At 44.3% G+C, this 22,217-nt stretch overlaps 1 protein-coding gene and 1 pseudogene across 2 annotated transcripts; both read left to right on the top strand.

Moving 5' to 3' along the window:
* The first annotated feature begins 2,110 nt into the window (after window positions 1-2,110).
* Window positions 2,111-6,644, top strand: LOC136512622 (transketolase, chloroplastic-like; annotated as a pseudogene).
* Window positions 6,645-8,251: 1,607 nt separating this feature from the next.
* Window positions 8,252-22,166, top strand: LOC136511712 (mediator of RNA polymerase II transcription subunit 33A-like). Of its 2 annotated transcripts, XM_066505748.1 has the most exons (11): window positions 8,252-8,646; window positions 8,781-8,891; window positions 12,293-12,628; window positions 13,365-13,675; window positions 13,758-13,849; window positions 13,999-14,320; window positions 14,425-14,620; window positions 14,719-14,833; window positions 14,921-15,079; window positions 15,776-16,442; window positions 21,178-22,166. In XM_066505748.1, the coding sequence occupies exons 1-11, from the start codon at window positions 8,366-8,368 to the stop codon at window positions 21,264-21,266; spliced, it is 2,679 nt and encodes an 892-aa protein (XP_066361845.1). In that variant the 5' UTR covers window positions 8,252-8,365; the 3' UTR covers window positions 21,267-22,166. The 2 variants fall into 2 exon arrangements, with proteins under 2 accessions (XP_066361845.1, XP_066361846.1); XM_066505749.1 differs by lacking the exons at window positions 15,776-16,442; window positions 21,178-22,166 and having other exon boundaries at window positions 14,727-14,833; window positions 14,921-15,098.
* The last annotated feature ends 51 nt before the right edge of the window (window positions 22,167-22,217 follow it).

Here is a 22,217-nt window from a genome sequence, read left to right as displayed (position 1 = left end):
AATAAATAATTTAGGCCGCGAAAAAATTTCATAAACTTAGAACATCTCCAAGAGTTTCCAAATTCCACTCCCAATCTTTTTTTTGGCAAAATCGAAAAAAAATTGCTCTCCAACAACTCCCTATCTCGACTCCCAATCTTTCCACGCTTGGTGAAAACAATCCAATGGCACGGGTAAATATGCACGCATATCCATCCGCCAAACTGAAGGTGGAAGAATATGAGAAAGAATAAAAGGCAGGATAGGGTTCCTGATGCAAATATACAAGAGAGCAAGAAATATAAAATTGGTTATGATGATTTAGAAATAGTCCAAGATTCGTGATGTAAAATTATCTTCTATATTTTAGGATCGAGATTTTAAAAACCTTTGGAGGAACCCAACAAATATGCAGACAACTTTTTTAGCCACTTGAAAAACTCGTTGATTTACCACTTGTTTTTTTTTTGAACTAGATATACCGCGTCATCCCTAGCGTTTCCCACTTATTTTCATCGTGAAGCTAAATAGCTAATGCTGGCCAGAATCCTACTCTCGTCGCTACACCAGCCAGGCAACTTTTTTAGCCACCAGAAAAACTCGTTGATTTATTACCACTTGGCTTTTTTAACTAGATATACCGCGTCATCCCTAGCGTTTCCCACTTTATTTTCATCGTGAAGCTAAATAGCTGATGCTGGCCAGAATCCTACTCTCGTCGCTACACCAGCCTTGTACTCCGTAAGTGCGATCACACAGTACTATGTACACGCACACACGCTCAACTTCGAGGACGGGCCTGTTTGTTCGCGCAGTAGCTACTAAATTTAGTAGCTTTTAGTCACTTTAGTAATTTTTTAACCAAACGCTATGACTAAAAGCTACTAAAAGAGTTTTAGTCCTCTCTAGTAACTTTGGAGTTACTAAAAGTGACTAAACCGTTTAGTAGCTACTAAAGTTTAGTAGCTCGAACCAAACAAACATGATAGGCAGTTCCACCACAAAGAACTTAACCAACCGGTCTATTGATTAGTAATGCACCTAGTGGTGAGGCTTAAAAGTTAAAGACTCCTTTCATTCGCTAATTATTTCTATCATGATTGACACGATATATTGCTAAAAGATGCTACCGAATCTTCTTCCTTGTAGCCGCCCGGGGAGTGCTGTCATAGATGTTTGACAAAACTACATCAAGATGCTCGAAACGAATTCTCAGCTAGGTTCATGATATTCCATTATCTTGGCTGATTTCTCCATAAGCTGTGGTATTGGCTGATTTCAAAGCTGATATTATTCGCATATAACTGGTGAAAGAGTTAATTAAATTTTTGATACAAATATTAATCTAGATCTAGAGCTAAAGCTAAAGGGCGTACCCAGTGCAGAGAGCTCCCGCTCTGTGCGGGGTCTGTGGAAGGGTGTCAGTGGTAAGCCTTACCCTCGCATGTGCAATGCGAGGAGATCATGACTCAAACCTCCGGTCACAGGCAGTAAGACTCTACCGCTTGCACCAGGCCTGCCCTTGAGATCTAGAGCTAAAGCTAGAGCTAAAAAAATCTAAAAACTTGTGTAGTCATAGAAAAAATAGTTTAATATTGACAAAGTAACTATACAAAATAACTAGAGTTGACGTGGGCCAAGTTGTGCAAAAAATGGGTCTAAATTGCTAACAAAAGTGAATCTATATCTCTTATAACGCTAATCCCCACTACATGCTCTATCTCAACATGCAAGTTATCCACATCGTCTTCCACTAAGTATCCACATCGTCTTCCACTAAGTATCCACATCATCTTTCACTAATAGTTATATCATCCCACTAACTTTCAATCTTTTAATGCAACAAAATTTAGTAAGAATGGATATAAGAATATGTAGATGATTTATCTCATATACGCAATAGTTTTATTTTTGAGAGAGTCCGGCAGCAAAGCGCGCGGTATTCTTCTAGTAATTATGAAACAACATGCCTCTCTAGATCTAGATCTATATGACAAAAAAAATTGTGAGAGAAATGTAAGGTAAACTTTAAAAAGACTTCAGGGATACATAAATTCACTTCTCAAACTCAACTCTTCAAAGGTTCAAAGGGCAAACCCCCTCCCCCTGTTTTTTTTTTAATTTCTCGTGTCCAAGTGAACTCAACAATGTCATGAAACAGCTACAATCACACATGACCAGCTACAGTCACGAGGAGGAAGAAGAGTATTTATAGGGAATTCTCATACTTACCCTGGATATTTTTTAGGTGCAGAGATATTTTTTAGGCGCAGAAGAAGAGAAGAGACAAATGGAGAGAGCAGCCATGGTCCGCGCCGCGGAGAGCTCCGCCGTGGAACGCCGTAGGCCCGTAGCTGCTGTTGCCAACGACTCCGCCAAAACGCACCCGAGCTGGAGTCCATACATAGCCCCTCCCCTCATCGCCCACAACTGCAGCCTCGCCATCTCCGCCTTCAGACGCACGCACACGCCCATCATACCATGGCCGCGCACTCCGTCGCCGCCGCGCACGCCACCATATCCGCGCGCGCCGGCCCGAGCGTCGGCCCCGGCCGAGCGCCTCGGCTTCCGCCGTCTCATCTCGGTGGCCGGCCGCGGCCTGCGCTCCCCGCTCCCGGCCCGCCGCCGCCCGCCGTCGTCCGCGGCCGTCTCCCGCCGCCAGCGCGTCGTGCGCGCCGCCGCCGCCGAGACGCTCGAGGGGAACAAGGCCGCCACGGGCGAGCTGCTGGAGAAGTCGGTCAACACGATCCGGTTCCTGGCCATCGACGCCGTCGAGAAGGCCAACTCCGGGCACCCGGGGCTGCCCATGGGCTGCGCGCCCGTGGGTCACGTCCTCTACGACGAGGTCATGCGCTACAACCCCAAGAACCCCTACTGGTTCAACCGCGACCGCTTCGTCCTCTCTGCCGGCCACGGGTGCATGCTCCAGTACGCCCTGCTCCACTTAGCCGGGTACGACAGCGTCAAGGTAAGGCAGCTGGTTCACTGCTCGCTCCCTTTTCAGTGTTTTGCATCTGTGTCCTGCGTGTGGAAAGTTGGAGCGGCGAACTCGGGAGCTGGTAATTTCGTGTGTAAAGTTTGGGTCTTGTTTGTTTGGTAAAATAGTGGAAGATTGGAAGGATCTTGGCTGCTACTTTTGGTGTCGGCTTCGTTTTCCTTCCCACTAGAACTTTTGGTGTCGGCTTCGTTTTCCTTTCCACTAGAAAGGGCTGTGCCTGCTTGGCTGCTTTTATCCAGTTGTCAAAAATCTAATAAGCTAAGTGAAAATTTGAGTTTCGAAGATTAGTTGGAAACCCAGACGTTACACCGTGGACCCCTCAGCACTCATGTTCAGTTGAGCAGAACTTTAGTGTGATTCACCTTAGTTGAACTGCTTGCTGTTTCATATGGATCATTTACATCACCTCTTGTGCGATTGAATTTCTTTTGAACGGCTGGTATGCTGCTGCTGCAGGAGGAGGACTTGAAGCAGTTCAGGCAATGGGGAAGCAGAACACCGGGCCACCCTGAGAACTTTGAGACTCCAGGAGTTGAAGTTACCACTGGTCTATTTTCTTCTCTATAGAGCTGACACTAGTAAAGTTTCCCTGCTGTACTGTAAAACTGAAAGTTTCGGTTTCCGATATGGTTGTTCTGCAGGACCTCTTGGTCAGGGTGTCGCCAATGCCGTTGGGTTGGCACTTGCTGAGAAGCACCTGGCTGCCCGCTTCAACAAGCCTGACAATGAGATTGTCGACCACTACACGTAATAATTCTAATGTGAACGTGCCATGTTTTGCTTTTAGTTTGTGTGGTGCAGTTTTGGTAAGATGTTTCATGAATTTTGTACAGGTACGTTATTTTGGGAGATGGTTGCCAAATGGAGGGTGTTGCTAATGAAGCTTGTTCCTTGGCTGGGCACTGGGGTCTTGGCAAGCTCATTGCTTTCTACGATGACAACCACATTTCCATTGATGGAGATACAGAGATTGCATTCACAGAGGATGTGAGCACCCGCTTTGAGGCTCTTGGGTGGCACACAATCTGGGTTAAGAGTGGGAACACTGGCTATGATGACATCCGTGCAGCTATTAAGGAAGCAAAGGCGGTTACCGACAAGCCCACCTTAATCAAGGTTTGTTTCTTTGGTATTTGCAATCTTTTATGTTTTGTTTGCTGTAGATTTTTTTTTTTAAAAAAATCGATCCGCAGGGGGTAGATGGCCCCCGGGTATTCTGCTTAAGATAGATGATGACCTTCTCACGCAGATCGAGAAAATCCCCGAACCCCTGTCCCACCCATACACAGCGGCACCGTTGCCCACGTGAGACTGGGCTGGGCGTTAGACCTGTGCTTTGGCATAGGACAGGCGAGGGGATTTTTTTTACAACATGCGGAGTTGAATTCCCGACTTGGGGCTTCCCACCACCGGGAGACCACCAACTGAGCTATCGCTCAGTTCGCTTGCTGTAGATTTTATAATATTGGTCTAATTTGTATCCTTTTTAGGTGACAACCACAATCGGTTTTGGATCACCCAACAAGGCCAACTCATACAGTGCGCATGGAAGTGCATTGGGTGCCAAAGAGGTCGAAGCAACCAGGCAGAACCTTGGATGGCCCTATGAGCCATTCTTTGTACCAGAGGATGTCAAGAGGTAGGTCTTGTTGTTTGCTCTGATAATCTAGGTATCCAAATGAGAAGGTGAAATGCATAGCACAAATGCAATTTCTTTGAATGTATCATTGCAGCCACTGGAGCCGCCACACGCCACAAGGTGCTGCACTTGAGGCTGATTGGAATGCCAAATTTGCAGAGTACGAGAAGAAGTATGCAGAGGATGCAGCAACTTTGAAAAGTCTCATCACAGGGGAGTTTCCCACTGGCTGGGCTGATGCTCTTCCGGTAAGAATACATACCTACACACAATACTACAGCTGATGTGATGTGTGGAGGATTATACTCTAATGGTTGATTCTTGTTTCTCCACCCTAGAAATACACTCCAGAGAGCCAAGCGGATGCCACCAGGAACCTCTCCCAGCAGTGCTTGAACGCACTTGCTAATGTTGTGCCTGGTCTTATCGGAGGTAGTGCTGATCTTGCGTCCTCCAACATGACGCTGCTTAAGATGTTTGTGACTTCCAGAAGGATACGCCTGAGGAGCGCAATGTCCGCTTTGGAGTCAGAGAGCACGGAATGGGCGCCATTGCTAATGGCATTGCTCTGCACAGCCCAGGGTTTGTTCCATACTGTGCTACTTTCTTTGTCTTCACTGATTACATGAGAGGTGCTATGAGAATCTCAGCTTTGTCTGAAGCTGGAGTTATCTATGTTATGACCCATGACTCTATTGGTCTCGGAGAGGATGGCCCAACCCATCAGCCCATTGAGCACTTGGTGAGTTTCCGCGCAATGCCGAACATACTGATGCTTCGCCCGGCTGATGGCAATGAGACTGCTGGAGCATACAAAGTTGCAGTTCTCAACAGGAAGAGGCCATCTATTCTTGCTCTCTCAAGGCAAAAGCTTCCTCATCTGCCTGGCACCTCAATTGAGGGTGTTGAGAAGGGTGGATATACCATCTCTGACAATTCAACCGGCAACAAGCCTGATCTCATCGTGTTGAGTACTGGCTCTGAACTAGAGATTGCTGCCAAGGCTGCTGATGAGTTGAGGAAGGAGGGGAAGACTGTCCGTGTTGTGTCATTTGTTTCCTGGGAACTTTTTGAGGAGCAGTCAGATGAATACAAGGAGAGTGTTCTCCCTGAGGCTGTTACATCAAGAATCAGCATTGAGGCTGGTTCTACTCTCGGATGGCAGAAGTATGTTGGAGCCCAGGGCAAGGCCATTGGCATCGACAAATTCGGCGCAAGTGCTCCTGCTGGAAAGATCTACAAGGAGTATGGCATCACTGTGGAGGGCGTTATTGCGGCAGCCAAAAGCTTCTAAAACTCATAACTGAGTTTTTGTTGTCACCGATGCCGAAGGAACGCCATACCTGGAGGTCTTGTGCCCAAATAATTGAGGGAGCATAAAGATGCGCTTGGAGGGTGAGTGGTATTTTAGGACTGTAATAAACAATGTATTTTCCATTTACATTGGTTTTTATTCGGTGACCCCTTAGACGATTCATGAAGTTGAGTTTGATTAAATTGGGTGCTGGTTTGTTTTGGTAACACTGGCAATCAACTGATAGTCTTGCTCTTGCAACAATGTTTCATTCTTTTCTTCGTGAGATCCTGGGTTTAAATCACGCTGTGCCTTAGTTGGTTTTTTTAACTTCTATACAGTTTGTGGTGCTTTTAGGATTGCAATATAAGCAGAGCATCTATTCAACTTCATGTGGTCTATCTTTTTTCTGTTTTTTTTTTCTTGAATTCAAACCAAACATGGTTAGAAGTAAAACAATGGCAACCTTTATCCACTTCAAATGCCTTGATGTGCTGAACTTTCTGTTGCTGCTGTAACTTGCAATTGCATATGAATCTGAATGTACCATTGTCAAGAAAGAAGTGAACAAAATACCAATGCTGTTGCTTCAGGAAGGCTAGCTGTCTCTGATAACTATTGTCAGGACTGTGCAGTTGAAGCTCCAATCCGAACTAGAAAGACATGTTGGATGCACCACGCCATGGATAATGGATTTCTTTTTTTGCCAATGGATATTTGGGGTGCTGATGTTTATTTGGGACCATAGTATGTACAATAATTCTGTGGTCGATTGGAAATTGTGAAGTTGCTGCAATCTCATGAAAATTCTTATACCTTAATATATTGAACAATGCCTTCTTATATACCTTATTAAAAAATATTGAACAATAACACCTAGTGGCTTTTCGGTAAACTCACAAATTATGGGCAGATACTTGTTGTAAAAAGTTGAGTAACTCTTAGATAGGATCCTATTCTTTTTATAAGAGTTCTTTCAACTTTTAAATCTTATATGGTTAACAACCTAACTTTACTTAAATACTGCATATAAAATGATTTAAATAGTTTATTTATGAAGAGTAACATGGACCATATATTGCTAACTGCTATGTATTCATGCAAGGTTTAGATTTTGGAAGATAAAATTGAGATGTAAAATGTTATATGTTCTGTTGTCCGGGACTGTTGTTAAACGGCTGGTCACATAATAAATCAACTTTATTTTCCTAGAGGAAAAGGAAAAAATTACTACCCTGGACAATATTGTCTAATCTCGCTACAGTAAACAATCATATATAGCTAATAATGCTCCGTTCCATTATCTTTTGTGGTGGAGATTGTTGATGAGAAAGGCAAATGGACAACAAATTGATGCAAGGATATGATATGCTCGATGTGTTTGGTCAAACCCGTTGAATATTACTGTTTATGTCAATATCTTTTCTTGTGGAATTAAATAGCAAGTGTAAAACCCGAATGGCTATTTGAAAACTGATAGTTCTGATATCACACAGTAGAGGCCGGCTAGGACATCAAAATGGGATCGACAGTGTCTACTATCTCTCTATAAATTACATGAAATCTTTGGATAGCATTTAGATCTCCAGAAAATTTTGAGGAACAAATGACATAAGTATGTTCAAAGTTCAAACATAACAGCTAGCCTAGCTTATCCTGTCCACACTTACTCCTGTACAGGATCAGGATCCTTCTTTCTCCTCTGCACAACTGGGCGCTGGCACTCGGCAGTTGGCACAAGAGATTTTGTTTTTATTTTTAACCCTTTTTTAAACTATTTCACTAGCCGCGCCTAATGCACTGTTTAACACTGTTTTTTTTTAAAAATCTAACACTTTTTTTCAAATCTAACTATTTCAGTAGCCGCGCCTAATGCCAGCTTCACCACGTCAGCGGTCAGCGGGTCTGGTCGCTGCCACGGTGGTGGCCTTGCCACGCCGCCATGCATGACGCAGCAGTATAGTTTCACCGCGCCGTAGCATTATTCACAACCAAAAGTGTTAGATTTTAAAAAAATTAAACAGTGTCAAATTTGAAAATAGTTTAAAAAGGGTTAAAAACAAAAAAAAATCGCACAAGATGGCTATTTGCCGTGGCGGTAGGCCCAACCTTGCCGGATCGGGCCACAGGCGCCCGCCGTGGTGCCGACGAAGAAGATCGTGGTGTCTACGCGGGCCCGGCGTTTTAAAAGGGATATATTTTTTGACAATAATATTTGATGGGATTATTTTGTTCATCAAGTCAAAGCACTCGATGTTTTTTCATCGGGATTGACCTTGACCGCTTTGCTGGTAAAAGCTTTTCGCTATCCCGTTCTAATTTTTGGGGTTTAAATACAGTCGTCGACCAGCAGCAGCCTCTCCTCTGTCCTCTCCTCCTCCCATCGCCAACCCAAATCCCCCGCAGGCGCGCAATCAGCACACCAGAGCAGAGCTCCCCAAAACCAGGCGGGCCGATGGCTGCCGCCGTCACGGAGCTGGAGCTGGTGCGGCGGGTGATGGCGGCGGTGAAGGCCTCCGCAGAGCGCGGGGACCCGCCGCTTCTCCAGGCCGCCGAGGCCGCGCGCTGCATCCGCGAGGCCCCCGCGTCCGCTCCGGGCGGCCTCGCGCTCTCCCAGGCGCTGGTGACGAACCTGTGCTTCGCGCACAACACACCCGCCATGTGGAAGCTGCTGGATCAGGCCATGTTGTCCCGCCTGGTGGACCCTCACCACACCCTCGCCCTCCTTACCCCGAGGTGCTTGAGCGATTCGACCTTCCCGCGTCGTCTCCTTTTATCAATTGGGTTTCGGCCCTAGTTCGCTTTCAGATGCTAAGTTGCCGGTTGTTGTGTGCTGGTTTGTATAATACTGTATTACTATTGCTATGCAGGGTGGTGCCGAACCGGCGGGAGCAGCCGGAGGCGTACAGGCTCTACCTCGAGCTTCTAGGCCGGTACGCGGTGGCCCCTGTTTACCCGGAGCGCATGGAGAAGAAGGATATGTAAGGACCTTACTCCAGTACTATGTTTACATTTGCATCCTTGATTTTTGGTTTGGTGTACTCTGTATTCACGATACAACTTGCACACGTCAGAATTGGCAACTTGCTTGTTGGATATCCCGGTTTAAATCTGTGCTGTATTAGCTGATGCTTTGCGGGTACGTGGGCCCAGCTTGACCCGGCTGCTAGGGGGTTGCCTGGTCATTTCCGTAATTCCGTTAGATGTATCTGGAGGTGGAAACTAGGTAGGATGAAAACGATTGCAAAATTCTTGGTCTTGGTCTTCAAAGGAAAAGGTGCACCATTTCTAACCTTGTGCTGTCGTGAAGTCGTGTTCTAGAAAAAGAACCTTGTCCTGTGGTTCAAAGGCTTCACAAGTGTCATTAAGCTCCTTTCACATTGCGGTGGCTTTTCAAAAGCACTCCCCCCTACTTTTTGGGTATATAAGCTACTGAGTAAATATTTAAAACCTACAGTTTAATTGACCTAACTATCTTCAACTATAAATTGTTCATCAATCTGCAGCTTTCTGATAATGGACTTCCGATCTTTAAAGTTCTGATACTGTGGTCAATCACCTGTTGGCATGCAAAATTTACTCTTAGTTATTTGTTAAAATCATATTTTCTATTTGATTCATAGCCAAAAACCTTACTGCATAAGTGCATATCATAGCACAGCACAGTTTGTCAGGAAACTGCCAACTATTCGTATGTGTACCAACATGGTCGAAGTGTCTGATTGAAATGTGTGCAAACACCAAGGGTTTGAGATGCCACATACCACTGAGGCGCCTATTTGTCAAGTGCACAATATTCTTTTTCACGTCAATGTATGCTGCCCGTCAATATTGTGAGCTACTCCTGATGCTCAGATGTGTGCAATTGAAGCTTTTCAGGCCTTTATCCAGCTAATCTCTATCAGGTTTTTGAGAAAATATTTTTCCAATATTTTAGCATTAACTTTAGAATGGCTTTATTTTTTACTGATTGTTATATTCGTCTGCAATGTACTTTTTCTTTTTTTTTTGACAACAAACATTTTTATTTCAACAGCATCTTGCTGAAAGTAACCTTACAGAGTTCTGGCTTACAGATTGCAAAGCCTGCAGTAATGAGCATTGGTTTACATGGGCGTAGGAACAGGAAGGCTCAAAATACTGAGATTCTGAGTCTGAAAGTGCCTGCCTAGCTAATGCATCCACTGTAGTGTTGAGGGTCCTGGAAATCTTGAAGATCCTTGACTGCCTGCAACTTGAGTGATTGGAGAATAGCTGTGTGAAGTATTTAATTCTCCAGTCTGGTGGATTAGTCTGATCTGCGGCATTAAGGAAGTGAACTAGTTGTTCACAGTCTGATAAGAAGTTGATATTGTTCAGGTTCATGCCTTCAGTGACGGCCGCGGCCAAGGCCAGCGCCGCAGCTTCTGCCATGATCACCGAGCTGGATCCTGTCATTCTCGCCTTGATGTAGATGGTGTGGGTTGTACCTGTGTGTTAACAATAAAAATTCCGATGCCAGCGTCTCTTGGCATCGCTGATGGTTGATCAGGAGGCGTGGATGCATCAGCAAAGCATCTGATGCCCTGGAGTAGTGCTGGTGTATGGATGGTGTATCTGTTCGTCGTTTGTGGTTGAATCCCTGTCAATAAGCTATTCATACCTGATGGTCCAGTTTGAGTTGTAGCTGATCGGCATCCCTGATGCAGTGAAGACACCATGGAGTTGGGGTCCCCGTCGATGGCTGTAGCAGCTCCCTCAATAGGAGTAGGCATATGTTGCACTAGGTAGTTGTTGTGACTAGGCTGTTGATTCTGGACAGGGCCAGCTGCTGGTATGTGCGGTTGCCTGTCCGCCGGGCTTGGAGTTTGGGCGCCTGCAATGTCTGTTCCTGCAATCTGTACTTGGTGTTGGGTGGTGATGTGCGCACTGCGTGATGAACCTGCCAAGGAGTCCAGGTCTTTCGTTGGAAGCGATTATCATTTCTCGCCTTCCATAGATACCACATAGTAATTAGGCTCTTATGAAACAAAAAGTCAGATGTTGAATTGGTAATAAAAGCTTGGAGAGTTAATTGCACTCCATTATGTTCTTGTGGAAGACTGTCAGTTCTGAGAGAAGGATCAGCAGAAAACCAAACTGCACGAGGGAGATTGCAGTGGAAGAAGAGATGAGCGTCATCTTCCACTGCGCCACAGGAGGCACAATGTTTGTCAATGTGAGTGGCATACCTTGCTGCCCGATCGGCAGTGGCGAGGGCTCTTCTTATAAGTCTCCAGGTGAAGGTCTTGATGAGAGGGGATAAATTCTTACTTTTCCAAGCTCTCTGCAAAATTTGATTAGCTTGGGGATGGATGCTTCTGGAGCCTTGCTGTGGGAGCTGGACTAAGAGCTGGGAAGATAGGTGCCTGTAAACATTTTTAGTGGTGCAGATTCCATTCTTAGAAGGCGTCCATCTTAGGATGTCTTGCTGATCACTAGGAACAGGTTGGACACCAGTGATGACTTGGACAGCCTGGTTATCGAAAGTGTTGGAGATAATCTCCATGTTCCAGGAGCGAGTATTATTAATCCAGACGTCAGAAACCGTAGCTGGCAAGGGTGTTGTAGTGACAGGTAGGAGAAGGTGGTCATGTATGGAGTTCCATATAGGACACCACGGTGCTGACCAGATGGAAGTGTTACCTGCATGAATCTGGTAGACAGCGCTGGTGCAGAGTTCCTTTTTTACCTGTAAAATAGAGGACCAAAAAATAGACCTAGGTCCATTGGCATTAGCTGTCCAAAAAGAACCGTTGTGATAGTATTTAGCCTTAAGTACAGAAGAGAGAAAAGGGGTTTTTGTTATTAGCAATGTTATAAGCAGCATGGGTGAGGAGGCTTCTATTGACAGTATGCAGATCCCTGATCCCCAACCCCCCATTTTCCTTGGGCTGGCAGATAACGTCCCAAGAGCGAAAAGCAATAGGAGAGGTAGGATTGTCGTCCTGAACACCCGCCCACCAAAACCTTCTAATGATGACATTGATTTTTTCCACAAAGGTCTTGGAGAAAAGAACAGTGGACATATAGTAAACCGGGATAGAAGCAAGGACCGACTTTATGTAGGTGAGCCTATCGGTTGCCTGGGCTGATTAGCATGTGATCAGTCAAGTCCTGATCTAGCAGCAGAACTATTCTAGGGAATAGAAGATGTTCTGAAATATTTTATTTGGTGAACAAATTTTCTCAAATGTGCTAACTTTGGGGCTCTTGGTGGGTTTCAACTCTAGCCTACCCCAACTTGCTTGGGACTGAAAGGCTATATTGTTGTTGTTGGTGGTGGTGGTGGTGAACAAATTTTCTGATACCAACATATAATCCTCTCAAATGTGCTAACTTTATATTTGCATTTACTATGCAGGTTAGCCAAATCTATTGACAGTGCTATGCAGCTTTCACATAGATTTGGTTTTCAACATTTGGATTTTGGACATACTGTTATTTTGTTTGTGTTGAGTCTTGTCAACATGCTGATTGATTGCATCTTAGATGATTGTGGATTGCCCATCACCTCCGCTGATGAACATGGCAACAGAAATGATATGAATTTTAATGGCAAGGGGAGATCACTTGACAGGGGAGATGAGCACCGTGAACATCTAAGAAGAAAGAATATACTTATGTCTATTGAAGTTGTTGAGAAGGTCACTGCAAACAAAATTGTCCAAGTCTTTCTGCGGCTTGTCAATCGTAACACGTATGCTGTGTTATCTTTGTAACTTTACTCTTTTCTGCCATGCAAATCTTGATCATTACAAGTTTGTAGATCCTCAGCTACATACTCCCTGAAAAACTAGGTTTCATCCAAATCGGTAAAGTTTGCTTGTTTTTAGAAACATTTTTCACTTGACAAGCTTGGGGTTGGGGATGAAAATGAAATTGATATATTATCATGTTATCAGATGGTAATAGTACTACCTTTGAGTTTTTGGCGGTATGTGCAATAGTGCCGGCTGCTATCTGCGTTTTGTCCTAAATGTGACATGTTAGCATGGGTGGGATTGAGAGCACTATTTTGACCAATAAAAGAAGAGAAGAACTTCGACCGTACTAATTTTACTAGGGAGAACATATGGGAAGTTGGTTCAAGCCACACATCATCTTAGGCACTTTCAAATGAGTCAACTTCTAGCTTGTCGTGTCATGTTTGGCTCTTTCCCAGATACGAAACTTCATAAAACTTATGGCTTTGTTGTGATTCTAAACTTCAAGCTTATGATTTCATTTTAGAATGTGAGTATGCATGCATAGTTTGGGAGAACTTTGGTACAGGTATATTTGTTGACATTGAGCAAGCGTAACAAATAATCGCTAGAAAGCTTTTGGATTGTGATCCCCCTCTCCAGACCACTCAATCACTGTCCAAATGTTCTAGTGTATTGTGTATGTTAAACTGATAATACTTCCATTCCTTTTTGGATGTGGTAGGATAGACCTGAAAATTTCAATTGTCTACTTCGGAAACTTCATCTTATTGGTGCTCTTAAAAAGAAGAACACATTGTCTCCGTACAATCTGCTAGATAGCTTGATTATGAATATACAGAATGTCATAAGCACGGACTACCAATTAGACAGGAAAAGGCTTCTGGGAGTTCCTGTTAGCATACAGCCTTGCAGTTCAGCTGTTTACAGTATATTCAGAGCTGGAAAGGGATCTTGTTGGATTCCTTTTGACATGTTTATGGAGAACACAATGGATGGGAGACATCTTCATGCTATATCATCAGTTGAATATCTGACAGGTGCATAAATGCATAAAGCTGTTAATTCTTGCCTTTCCCATAGCTTTAAAACATTTTCTAACATGAGACCATTGGCTGACAGAACTATCCAAAACACTTCAAGTGTTGAATCGGGCAACCTGGCAAGAGACCTTTCAAGCTTTATGGATTTCGGCTTTGCGACTAGTACAGCGAGTGAGATGACTTCAACCACAGTCTATATGTATTATTTTTAAATAAAGAATAATAAAAAAGAAAAAAAGTATTTACTTATGTTGTCATTTGGAATATGCTCCAAACACATACATTGATATTTACTCCTTGCTAAAAAATGTGCTTAATAGGGCCCAGATGCTTCGGAAGGACCATTTCCTCGTCTTGATTCACGGTTGTGCATGTTGTTGGCTATTATCCCCTTGTCCATTGCAACTATTGTGAAGGAAGAGGTGGGCAATCTGGAAGGGGAAACAACCTCTGCTATAAGAGGACAATTAGTGTCTTCACTTCAGATTCTGAGGCAATTTTTTGGTCTTCTTTCACCACCTCCAGCAGCTGTACATTTGGCAAATAGTGCAGCTAGAAAAGCAGCAGTTGTTCTGTCTAACCTGAAAAATGGGAGTGAGAACATGTACAGTTCTTTCAAAGACAGTCCCTCTATTAAAGCAGGTTACCTATGAACTGAGATATTTTAACATTTAGTATCCTTTGGTTATCTTGTTCTTTTCGCAATTATGAATTATCTAAATCATAGTTACGCTTCAAAATTGTAGTTGGAAATATGCTACATCTTATCGTGGAAGCCTGCATCACAAGGAACTTAATTGATACATCTGCTTATTTCTGGCCTGGCTACGTGGTTCCACTTAAAGAATCCTCTCCAGTTCAGGAGTCTCCATGGCCATCTTTAGTAGAAGGGTCTCCACTTATAGAACTTAAGGACGCCCTTATGGTCACACCTGCTTCGAGGTTATAAATCATTGGAATATACTAATTTTAGAGCTTTTTTGGTTTTATGTCTGTTGACTAGCTTGATTCATGATCTCATTCCTATTTTGTTTTCTTAGTGTAGCAGAGTTGGAGAAATTGTACTCTTTTGCAGTAAGTGGGTCACCGGAGGAAAAGTTGGCAGCTTCGAAGATTTTGTGTGGAGCATCACTGCTTCGTGGTTGGAACATTCAGGTATTATTCAATTTAAAAGAACCATATTGTAGTAATGTTCTACAGAAGAATGTAACATGTTTGCGTGCAATTTGTTTTTCTGCTTAGGAACATGTTGTTCAAATGGTGCTTAAGTTGTTATCGACATTCCTCCCTCTGGATTCTGGACCAGAAGGGCGATATGTACAGGACATGCCTATGCTACACGCTCTTGTATCAGGAATTTCTTCTATTGACACTGTTCATATTCTTTCAATGTATGGCCTGGTAAGAAACATCGCTAGCTTAATAGTTCAGCTCTATTCGTTTTGACTTAGTCATGGATAACATGGGCTTCTGATGAAGTTTGAGATGAAATCAAGAATAACCTAGAATTATATGTGTTCCTTGAAGCAGAATGAAAATATTTTTTGAACTAATCTTGTGTTAAACATATTTCTCAGGCATGGATAAGTATTGACAAAACTTTGTCAGTCCATGTGCATCTTTCATATTTTCATATGTGAATGACTTGTGTTTACTTGTGGTTTTGAATTACGGATAGTATCTCTTTAAGTTATTGCTGCAATCATGATGCCGTTCAAACCTACTGGAATTTTTTTAGTACATTCCTTGGATGCGGTTTAATGCTCGTTGGATGTCAGCACCACATGTTACATTGATAAAAAAAAAACTCGGCCAGTGGGGAAAGACCACCCCTATGATTTTTACTTTGAGAAGGAACCTCAGTCAAACCGACGGAGAAAACCCCTGAACCCCGGCTTCACCCTATAGGCCTGCACCATGACCTGGGCCAACCGCCAACCATAAGCCACTGGGCTGGTGACCACTTGCAACTACATTGTAAAAGAAAATTTACTTGCACGGAGTAGTAATTGGTTTACATGCTTTGGTGGTATATGTGCTGTATGAACCTGTTGTGGGCTTATGGTACCATCTCCCTTGTGACATGATATTTTGCAGGTGCCAGAAGTAGCATCTATGTTAATGCCTCTCTGTGAGATTTTTGGATCTTTACCTCCATCTGATCATAGGAGTTGTAAATTTGAAGAGGCTTCTGTGTATTCAGTATTCTCATGTGCTTTCCTGTCCCTGCTTCGCTTTTGGAAATTTCATAGACCACCTATTGAGAATGCTTTATCAAGGCGTGGAGTCTCTCTTTGGTCAGAGCTCCGTTTGGATTTTCTCTTGTTATTACGTAATAATCATTCTTCTTCGAAAAATCTATCTAATGTTACTCAATCAAGCATATTTAAATTAGATACACCATTTCAAAAGCCAGTGTATATTGACTCATTTCCAAAGCTAAGGGCATGGTACTTCCAGAATCAAGCTTGCATAGCCTCTACACTTTCTAGTGCTTGCAGCAGGACAACTGTGCTCCATGTGGCAAACATGATACTGAAAATTATATGCCATAATAAAGTGCCAAAAGGTGGTGTCCTGTCTGTAAATCCTCAGTCAACAGAAAATTCCAGTACGAGTAGTTCACCTGCAGGTGTACAGGAAGATATGTGCCAGTGGCCAACACTTCCAGCATGGGAAATTCTTGAAGCTGTTCCTTTTGTGCTTGAGGCTGTGCTAACTTCATGCGCTCATGGCAGACTTTCATCCCGTGATTTGGTTACAGGTTATACCTCTGACTACAACTTCCGTCTGTTTTGGTATTGCTCTACAAACTAATAGGGTGTTTGGTTTGAGGAATGAAGTAGTCCATCATCTTTTCACTCCCTACTTTTTTGTTTGGTCCCATGCTGGATTGCTAGGTGGTGTAGTTCTGTCGGTACATGGTAGGTGGCGGGTCTGCGTCTTTGCTGTCACTGGGTTTAAGGTTTAAGGTTTATTAAGGTGTATTATCATTGGGTACCCTCATGAATTAAGGTTTAAGCCCACTGTTCCTTTGTGGATACGTAAGGAATGCACTTGGCTTTGTGCCCTGTTAGTTTTCGTTTATGTGTCATTCTACCAAGTGGGTTACTGTAACATATGGTTGGTGGTTCTGCATCTTTTCACTTCCCCTGGTTATCTAATACCTGCATGTAGCTGATGACCTACTTTTGTGTATCATATAGTTTACATCTTTTTGTGGTACATATCAAATCTGAAAAATAGTGTTTTGCATTCTTAGTATGTTGTGCACAAAAAAAGGTGGTTTTTCCTGCAACTTTTGAGGAAAAAAAACGTTTCTGAAAGGGAATGATCATTTAGTATGAAGAAAATTTGATTTACTTTCTTCAGAGCGAATATTTCAAACCAACAGTTATCTTACTGTCCGAGCCACTGAAATTTTATCCTGATCTTACTTGCACAAGTGACAAGCCACATGAAACCTTATCATCCCCCTGATAAAAAAGAAAATACCAATTTGGTGATTCATAGAATGGGGAAAAACAACCTGTTGCCATTTGGGGAGCTTGTTGTATACTCGTTATTCCCCCCTGCTCAGGTTGAGGCCCTTGTCCCTGCCCCCCTCCTATACAACCATCTCCATTGAAAAGATTTTGCACTACATTTGGGCTTCGTATGATAAAAAAGTAAACAAAACTATACAGCAGAAACATAGTAGAACTGCAGAAAAAAAGGTGCTGGCAAGTTTTAGTGGCAGAGATATTTGTACGTTTGGACATAGTTTACTAGTAAATAGTAATCTTCATGAAAGGTGGCCAATAAACTTGCTAAGATCTCAACATGGTACGTTCCTTCAAAATGAGAGGAAAACTGGAAATATCACAAATATTTTTCTAGCGAGTGGCCTATAAACCATAATGTTGCTTTTCATTTCTTTGATATTCAAAACTTCCTAAGAGTATTCTGCTAGAGCCCTGATGGTGTTATTCTGCTCTAGCCTACCCCAACTTGCTTGGGACTGAAAGGCTATGTTGTTGTTACGGAATGGAACTGAGTTGATCCATCACCATCTCATAGAAAAACAAGTGGGCATAATGGTTTAAGGGGAACACCACACACCCATTGTAGGCATTTCATATGTATAGCCATATACGAGAGTTGTACAAGAATTGGTAATAATGGTAGTACAACAGTGTGTTAGCTAAACGTAATTCCTATTACCCGTCTGCAGTTGTAGCGGTAGGATCACGGGTCCACAGACTATAGAGCCCTTCGTCATGATGTCTGCAAATTGATGCAGTTGAGGGAACATGGAGGACACGGACATGGCCCAAGGCAACCCTCTCTCGGATGAAGTGGATGTTGATCTAGATGTGCTTGGTGCGCCGGTGATGAATGGGTTTGACCACTGTTGGGCGAAACAATCACTCAAGCATCATTGAGTAGAATTAACTCAATTGGATAAAATTTTCATGTCCAGTACAGTACATGTCAGAGGGTATTTATAGGAGCGAGAACCTTCGATTATTCTATTACAATTGCACTTTTGCCCCTGGATTAGCTATTACACTCGAACCGGTGCTTTTCTATTCAAGGTTTCTACTTTGTCCATCTAGCTTCGCCGAGATGAGGCTTTGCGGCCTCAACCTGTGTTGGCTTCGTTCTGTTCGCCTCTGACTTCGCTTCATCGCGAAGTGTGTCCATTGTCTTCGGTCCTCTGCCTTGGACTTCGTTCAAATGTCTTCGTCTTTGCCCTTTTTGACTTCACCGAATACCTCCGAAGGTTTCGAACAACGTGAAGTCATTTCTGTGCAACAAACATGATTTGCTATGAAGACAACACATTGGTTAAAGTTTGTTAATCAAATTCGGGGACTGTGTTGTCTGAGGTTGAATCCCCAACAACCACCATGTAGAATGGGCTCACGTTGTCACATTAGACAATCATCGCTGAAGGAATCGAGATGTGAAGCTCTTGAAGGAGTTCCCGTAGCCAGCAGCACTCTGCAATGGCGTGGGCGACAATGTACTCCGCCTCCGCGCTCCAGCAGTGGAAGACCAGGACACTAGGTTGTCTCCAAGGAAGATGAGCCGGTGTCGGAGTATGCATTTAGGGAGGTGGCTGGACTGACGCCAATGTGAAGGCATGCGGAGAGTGAGCCCTTCACAGAGCGGAGGATCTGCTTGATCGGTGTGAGATGAGGCTCGTTAGGATGAGATGCATGAACAGGCAGAACTGCATACTTTCGGTTGTGTTAGGGAGAGGTACTGGAGCGCACTAGCAAGGCTCTAGTACTCTGAGGCATCGGTGATGGGGGCTCAGTCTATGATCGACAGCTTGGCCCAGGTGTCCACTGGTGTCGCTGTCGCTGTCGGCCAACATGTTGGAGGAGCTCGACAGTGTACTGGCAATGTGACAGGAATGGGCGTCACTGGAGTGTGTGATAGATGTCGAGGAAGTGGTGCAGGTCCCTGAGGTCCGTCATGGCAAACTCCAAGTGAAGGCGCTTAGTGATGTGCATGAGCAGCGCAGAGGATAACGCCGTAAGGATGATGTCGTCGACGAAGAGCAGTAGATAGGTAGCATGGTTTCTATCTTTGTAAACAAAGAGGAATGCATCAAACTTGGAAGTGGTGAAGTCGATGGCGCAAATTTACATGGTGAAGCACCGGTTCCAAGCACGGTGAGCCTGCTTTAGACCGTACGACATAGTCAGGGGCAACGGGGTTGACGAAGCCTGACAGCTGTTGGCAGTACACGGTTTCCTCCAGATGTCTGTGAAGAAAGGTGTTCTTCACGTCCAACTGGTGAATCGGCCAGGAGCACAAGGCGGTGATGCTGAGGACGCCCTCCGGCTTGACAACCGGACTGAAGGTCTCGTCGTAGTAGATTCTGGCCTACTCCACTTGTCTGTCACGACAGTAGCAAGGGGGGAGGCACCATGCGCCTAGTGCCATTGTCGATGAGGGCCTTGTACTTGTCCGCCATTGCACTATGCAGTATTCAAAAGAACTTTGTTAAATGCTCGCTTAGGCATGGTTAAGCGCTAGGTGGAGACCTAGTGCGTCGCCTAGGCCATAGGCGTCCAATTAAACATAGCATGAACTGTCAGAGCCCATGGATAGTGAAGAAAGGAATAGAAGAGTCGAGATTAGGATGGCAAAATGGTTTGTTGTATTGTAATTCCATCTATGCCTACCTCATGGTGTCCAAGTCACTTGATTTTGCTTGCCCTCTTCTCGATTTAGCACTAGGGGGCAGCATAGACGCGTCAGAGACTTGCGCCGGCACAAAGACGATGTGCACCTGTGGGTATGGCCTGAGAAGACTAGGGGCCAGTGAAGCCCAAACTTGCTCCACAAGGAGAGGAAGAAGGGAGACCATCGGTTGAAGTAAGCGTGTTTCAACTCAAGGGTCCTTGGACCATGGGACTTGATGGCGATCATCGCAAAGGGGGTGAAGAAGATTGGTGGTGTCGTCTCTGAGTCATGCGGCAGGGAGCCCGAGGTGTTGGAGCCGAGCATGCCGCTGGACATGGAGGTGTTTGTCCACATGGCGAGGGAGGTGAGGTAGCGGCGGCGTGGCAGGAAGTTGGCGCCGCCAGCTAGGGTTTGGGAGGTGGGAGGACGATGCGGCTATGTTTGGGAGTTAGCGGAAGGGAGGAAGTGGTCGACGCCCAGCAGGACGCGGTAACGATCGAGGATCGACTGTAGGGGAGGTAGTAGCGATCGACGTGCCTGATGGGGGGGGGGGGGGGGGGGGGGCTCTAGGGTTTGGTTGGTGGGCGAGAAGACCTAGGCCCGAACTCGTGATACCATGTAGAACAAGCGGGGATAATGGTTTGGTGAACACCACACACCTATTGTAGGGTGCCTTTCATATATATAGTCATATATATACGAGAGTTGTACAAGAAGTACAGTATAACAATGTGTTAGCTATGCATAATTCCTAATGCTCATTTTTCACACATTTGTACTTGTTTGCTATCATTCAGTTGAAAGACCTTTTCTTGTGTGCCCTCGGCAGGTCTAGAAAGAGAAAAGAAAAATATTTTTTTCTTCGATTTGCGCATCTTTTGCTCATCTGGTTTTCCGAAAGTAGGAATGTGATTCCAATGAGTTTTTTAATGCTTTGAAACAGTAAGAGATGTCTTGTTTCTAATAATTAGTACTAGCATGAGAAATTGAGTAATTTTACCAAATTTGAGGAATGAGCTCATGATGCACCATCTCATCTAGAATGAGGTGGTTCCTCAAACCAAACACCCCTAAGTGTTCCATATGAATCTGGACATTTTTAATTTCTCCAGTTTGGAGAATTGATTTTCGTTCCATGTCAATCTCAACTATTTGCCACTGAATGATTGGACAAAAATGCCTTTCAAAAGCAAAAAAGGGAGCATTTCTGTCCATTTTGTCCAAGGATTTCATCGAACATTTGCAACTTTTAAGTCTAGCACATGCACAGTTCCATTTGGACTAAGTTTCTAAGAAGTTCTGCCAACCTTATGTAGCACATGCACAATATATTGAGCACTATGCAAGGCGCAGAAGGTCATGGGGAACTTTGTTGCTCCTACGACAGTTCTCGTTCTTCCAGTAATTGTCCAATGATCTGGCCTGCCTTCTTCGTGCACTGCCTTGCTTGCCTAGTCACTGCCTATGTGGGCAACATACACAGTATGAGGGTTTCTTCTTGGGTTCGACCCTCTTTGCTCCATGGGAGAAAATTTGGAAGTCCTGGGCACCACCTAAATGTCGGTTCTTCATGTGGCTTGTTGCGCACAATAAGTGCTGGACAGCAGATAGACTTGCACGCCGTGGGCTGGCCCGCCCGGAATGCTGTCCACTTTGTGATCAAGATGATGAAACCATCAACCATCTCCTGGTCGGCTGCATCTTTGCTAGGGAATTTTGGTTCCTTTTGCTAAGACAGGTTGGTCTTCATGCCTTATCCCCACAACCTTCGGAAAACTCCTTTCTTGATTGGTGGGAAAGAGCTAGTAGTGCTACTTCTGAGCTGGTGAGACAAGGTGTTAATTCCCTAATCATTCTTGGAGCCTAGATTCTCTGGAATCATCATAATCGCTGTGTTTTCGATGGGTCGGCTCCAAGTGTTGCTGAGGCTTTAATCTTGGCTGGAGAGGAGCGTAGGCTTTGGACCTCAGCAGGGGCTCGAGGATTATCCCTCCTGTCTGCCCCCCTCCCTGGTGATTAGTCTCTGGGGCTGTTTGGTGTTGTTTGGGTCGGCCTCCAGTTTTTCCTGAGGCGTGTTAGGCTGTGAGTGCGTGGTGTTGAGTGTGTGTTGGTGTGTTGGGTGTTTGGTGTAAGTGTTGTTGGGTTCTTACACCCTCCTTTTTCTTAATATAATGAGGCGCAGATCTCCTGCGTTTTTCGAGAAAAAATGTGGGCAACATACCTAAAAAAGTTTGGCAGCTGAGTGACAGACAGCGCCAAGGTTCAGTCTCAGTCACCTGCTCTTAGAACACTGCTTGAGTTTCAAAGTTCCTTACTGTGTGCCCACTTTGGGCTCATCTTCTTTTTAATATAATCG

The sequence above is a fragment of the Miscanthus floridulus genome, chromosome 16 (assembly GCF_019320115.1).
Source record: "Miscanthus floridulus cultivar M001 chromosome 16, ASM1932011v1, whole genome shotgun sequence".
Taxonomy (NCBI): Eukaryota; Viridiplantae; Streptophyta; class Magnoliopsida; order Poales; family Poaceae; genus Miscanthus; species Miscanthus floridulus.
Note: the sequence above shows the minus strand (reverse complement) of the source record. Positions and strands in the feature narration are given on the sequence as shown.

Bases quoted from the DNA above. Each gene is read 5' to 3' on its own strand.
- LOC136511712 (XM_066505748.1), top strand. From the start codon at position 8,366: ATGGCTGCCGCCGTCACGGAGCTGGAGCTGGTGCGGCGGGTGATGGCG. The intron at 14,621-14,718 runs GTTATAAATCAT...TTGTTTTCTTAG, and splicing joins ATGGTCACACCTGCTTCGAG to TGTAGCAGAGTTGGAGAAAT. The intron at 16,443-21,177 runs GTTATACCTCTG...AACCTTATGTAG, and splicing joins ATCCCGTGATTTGGTTACAG to CACATGCACAATATATTGAG.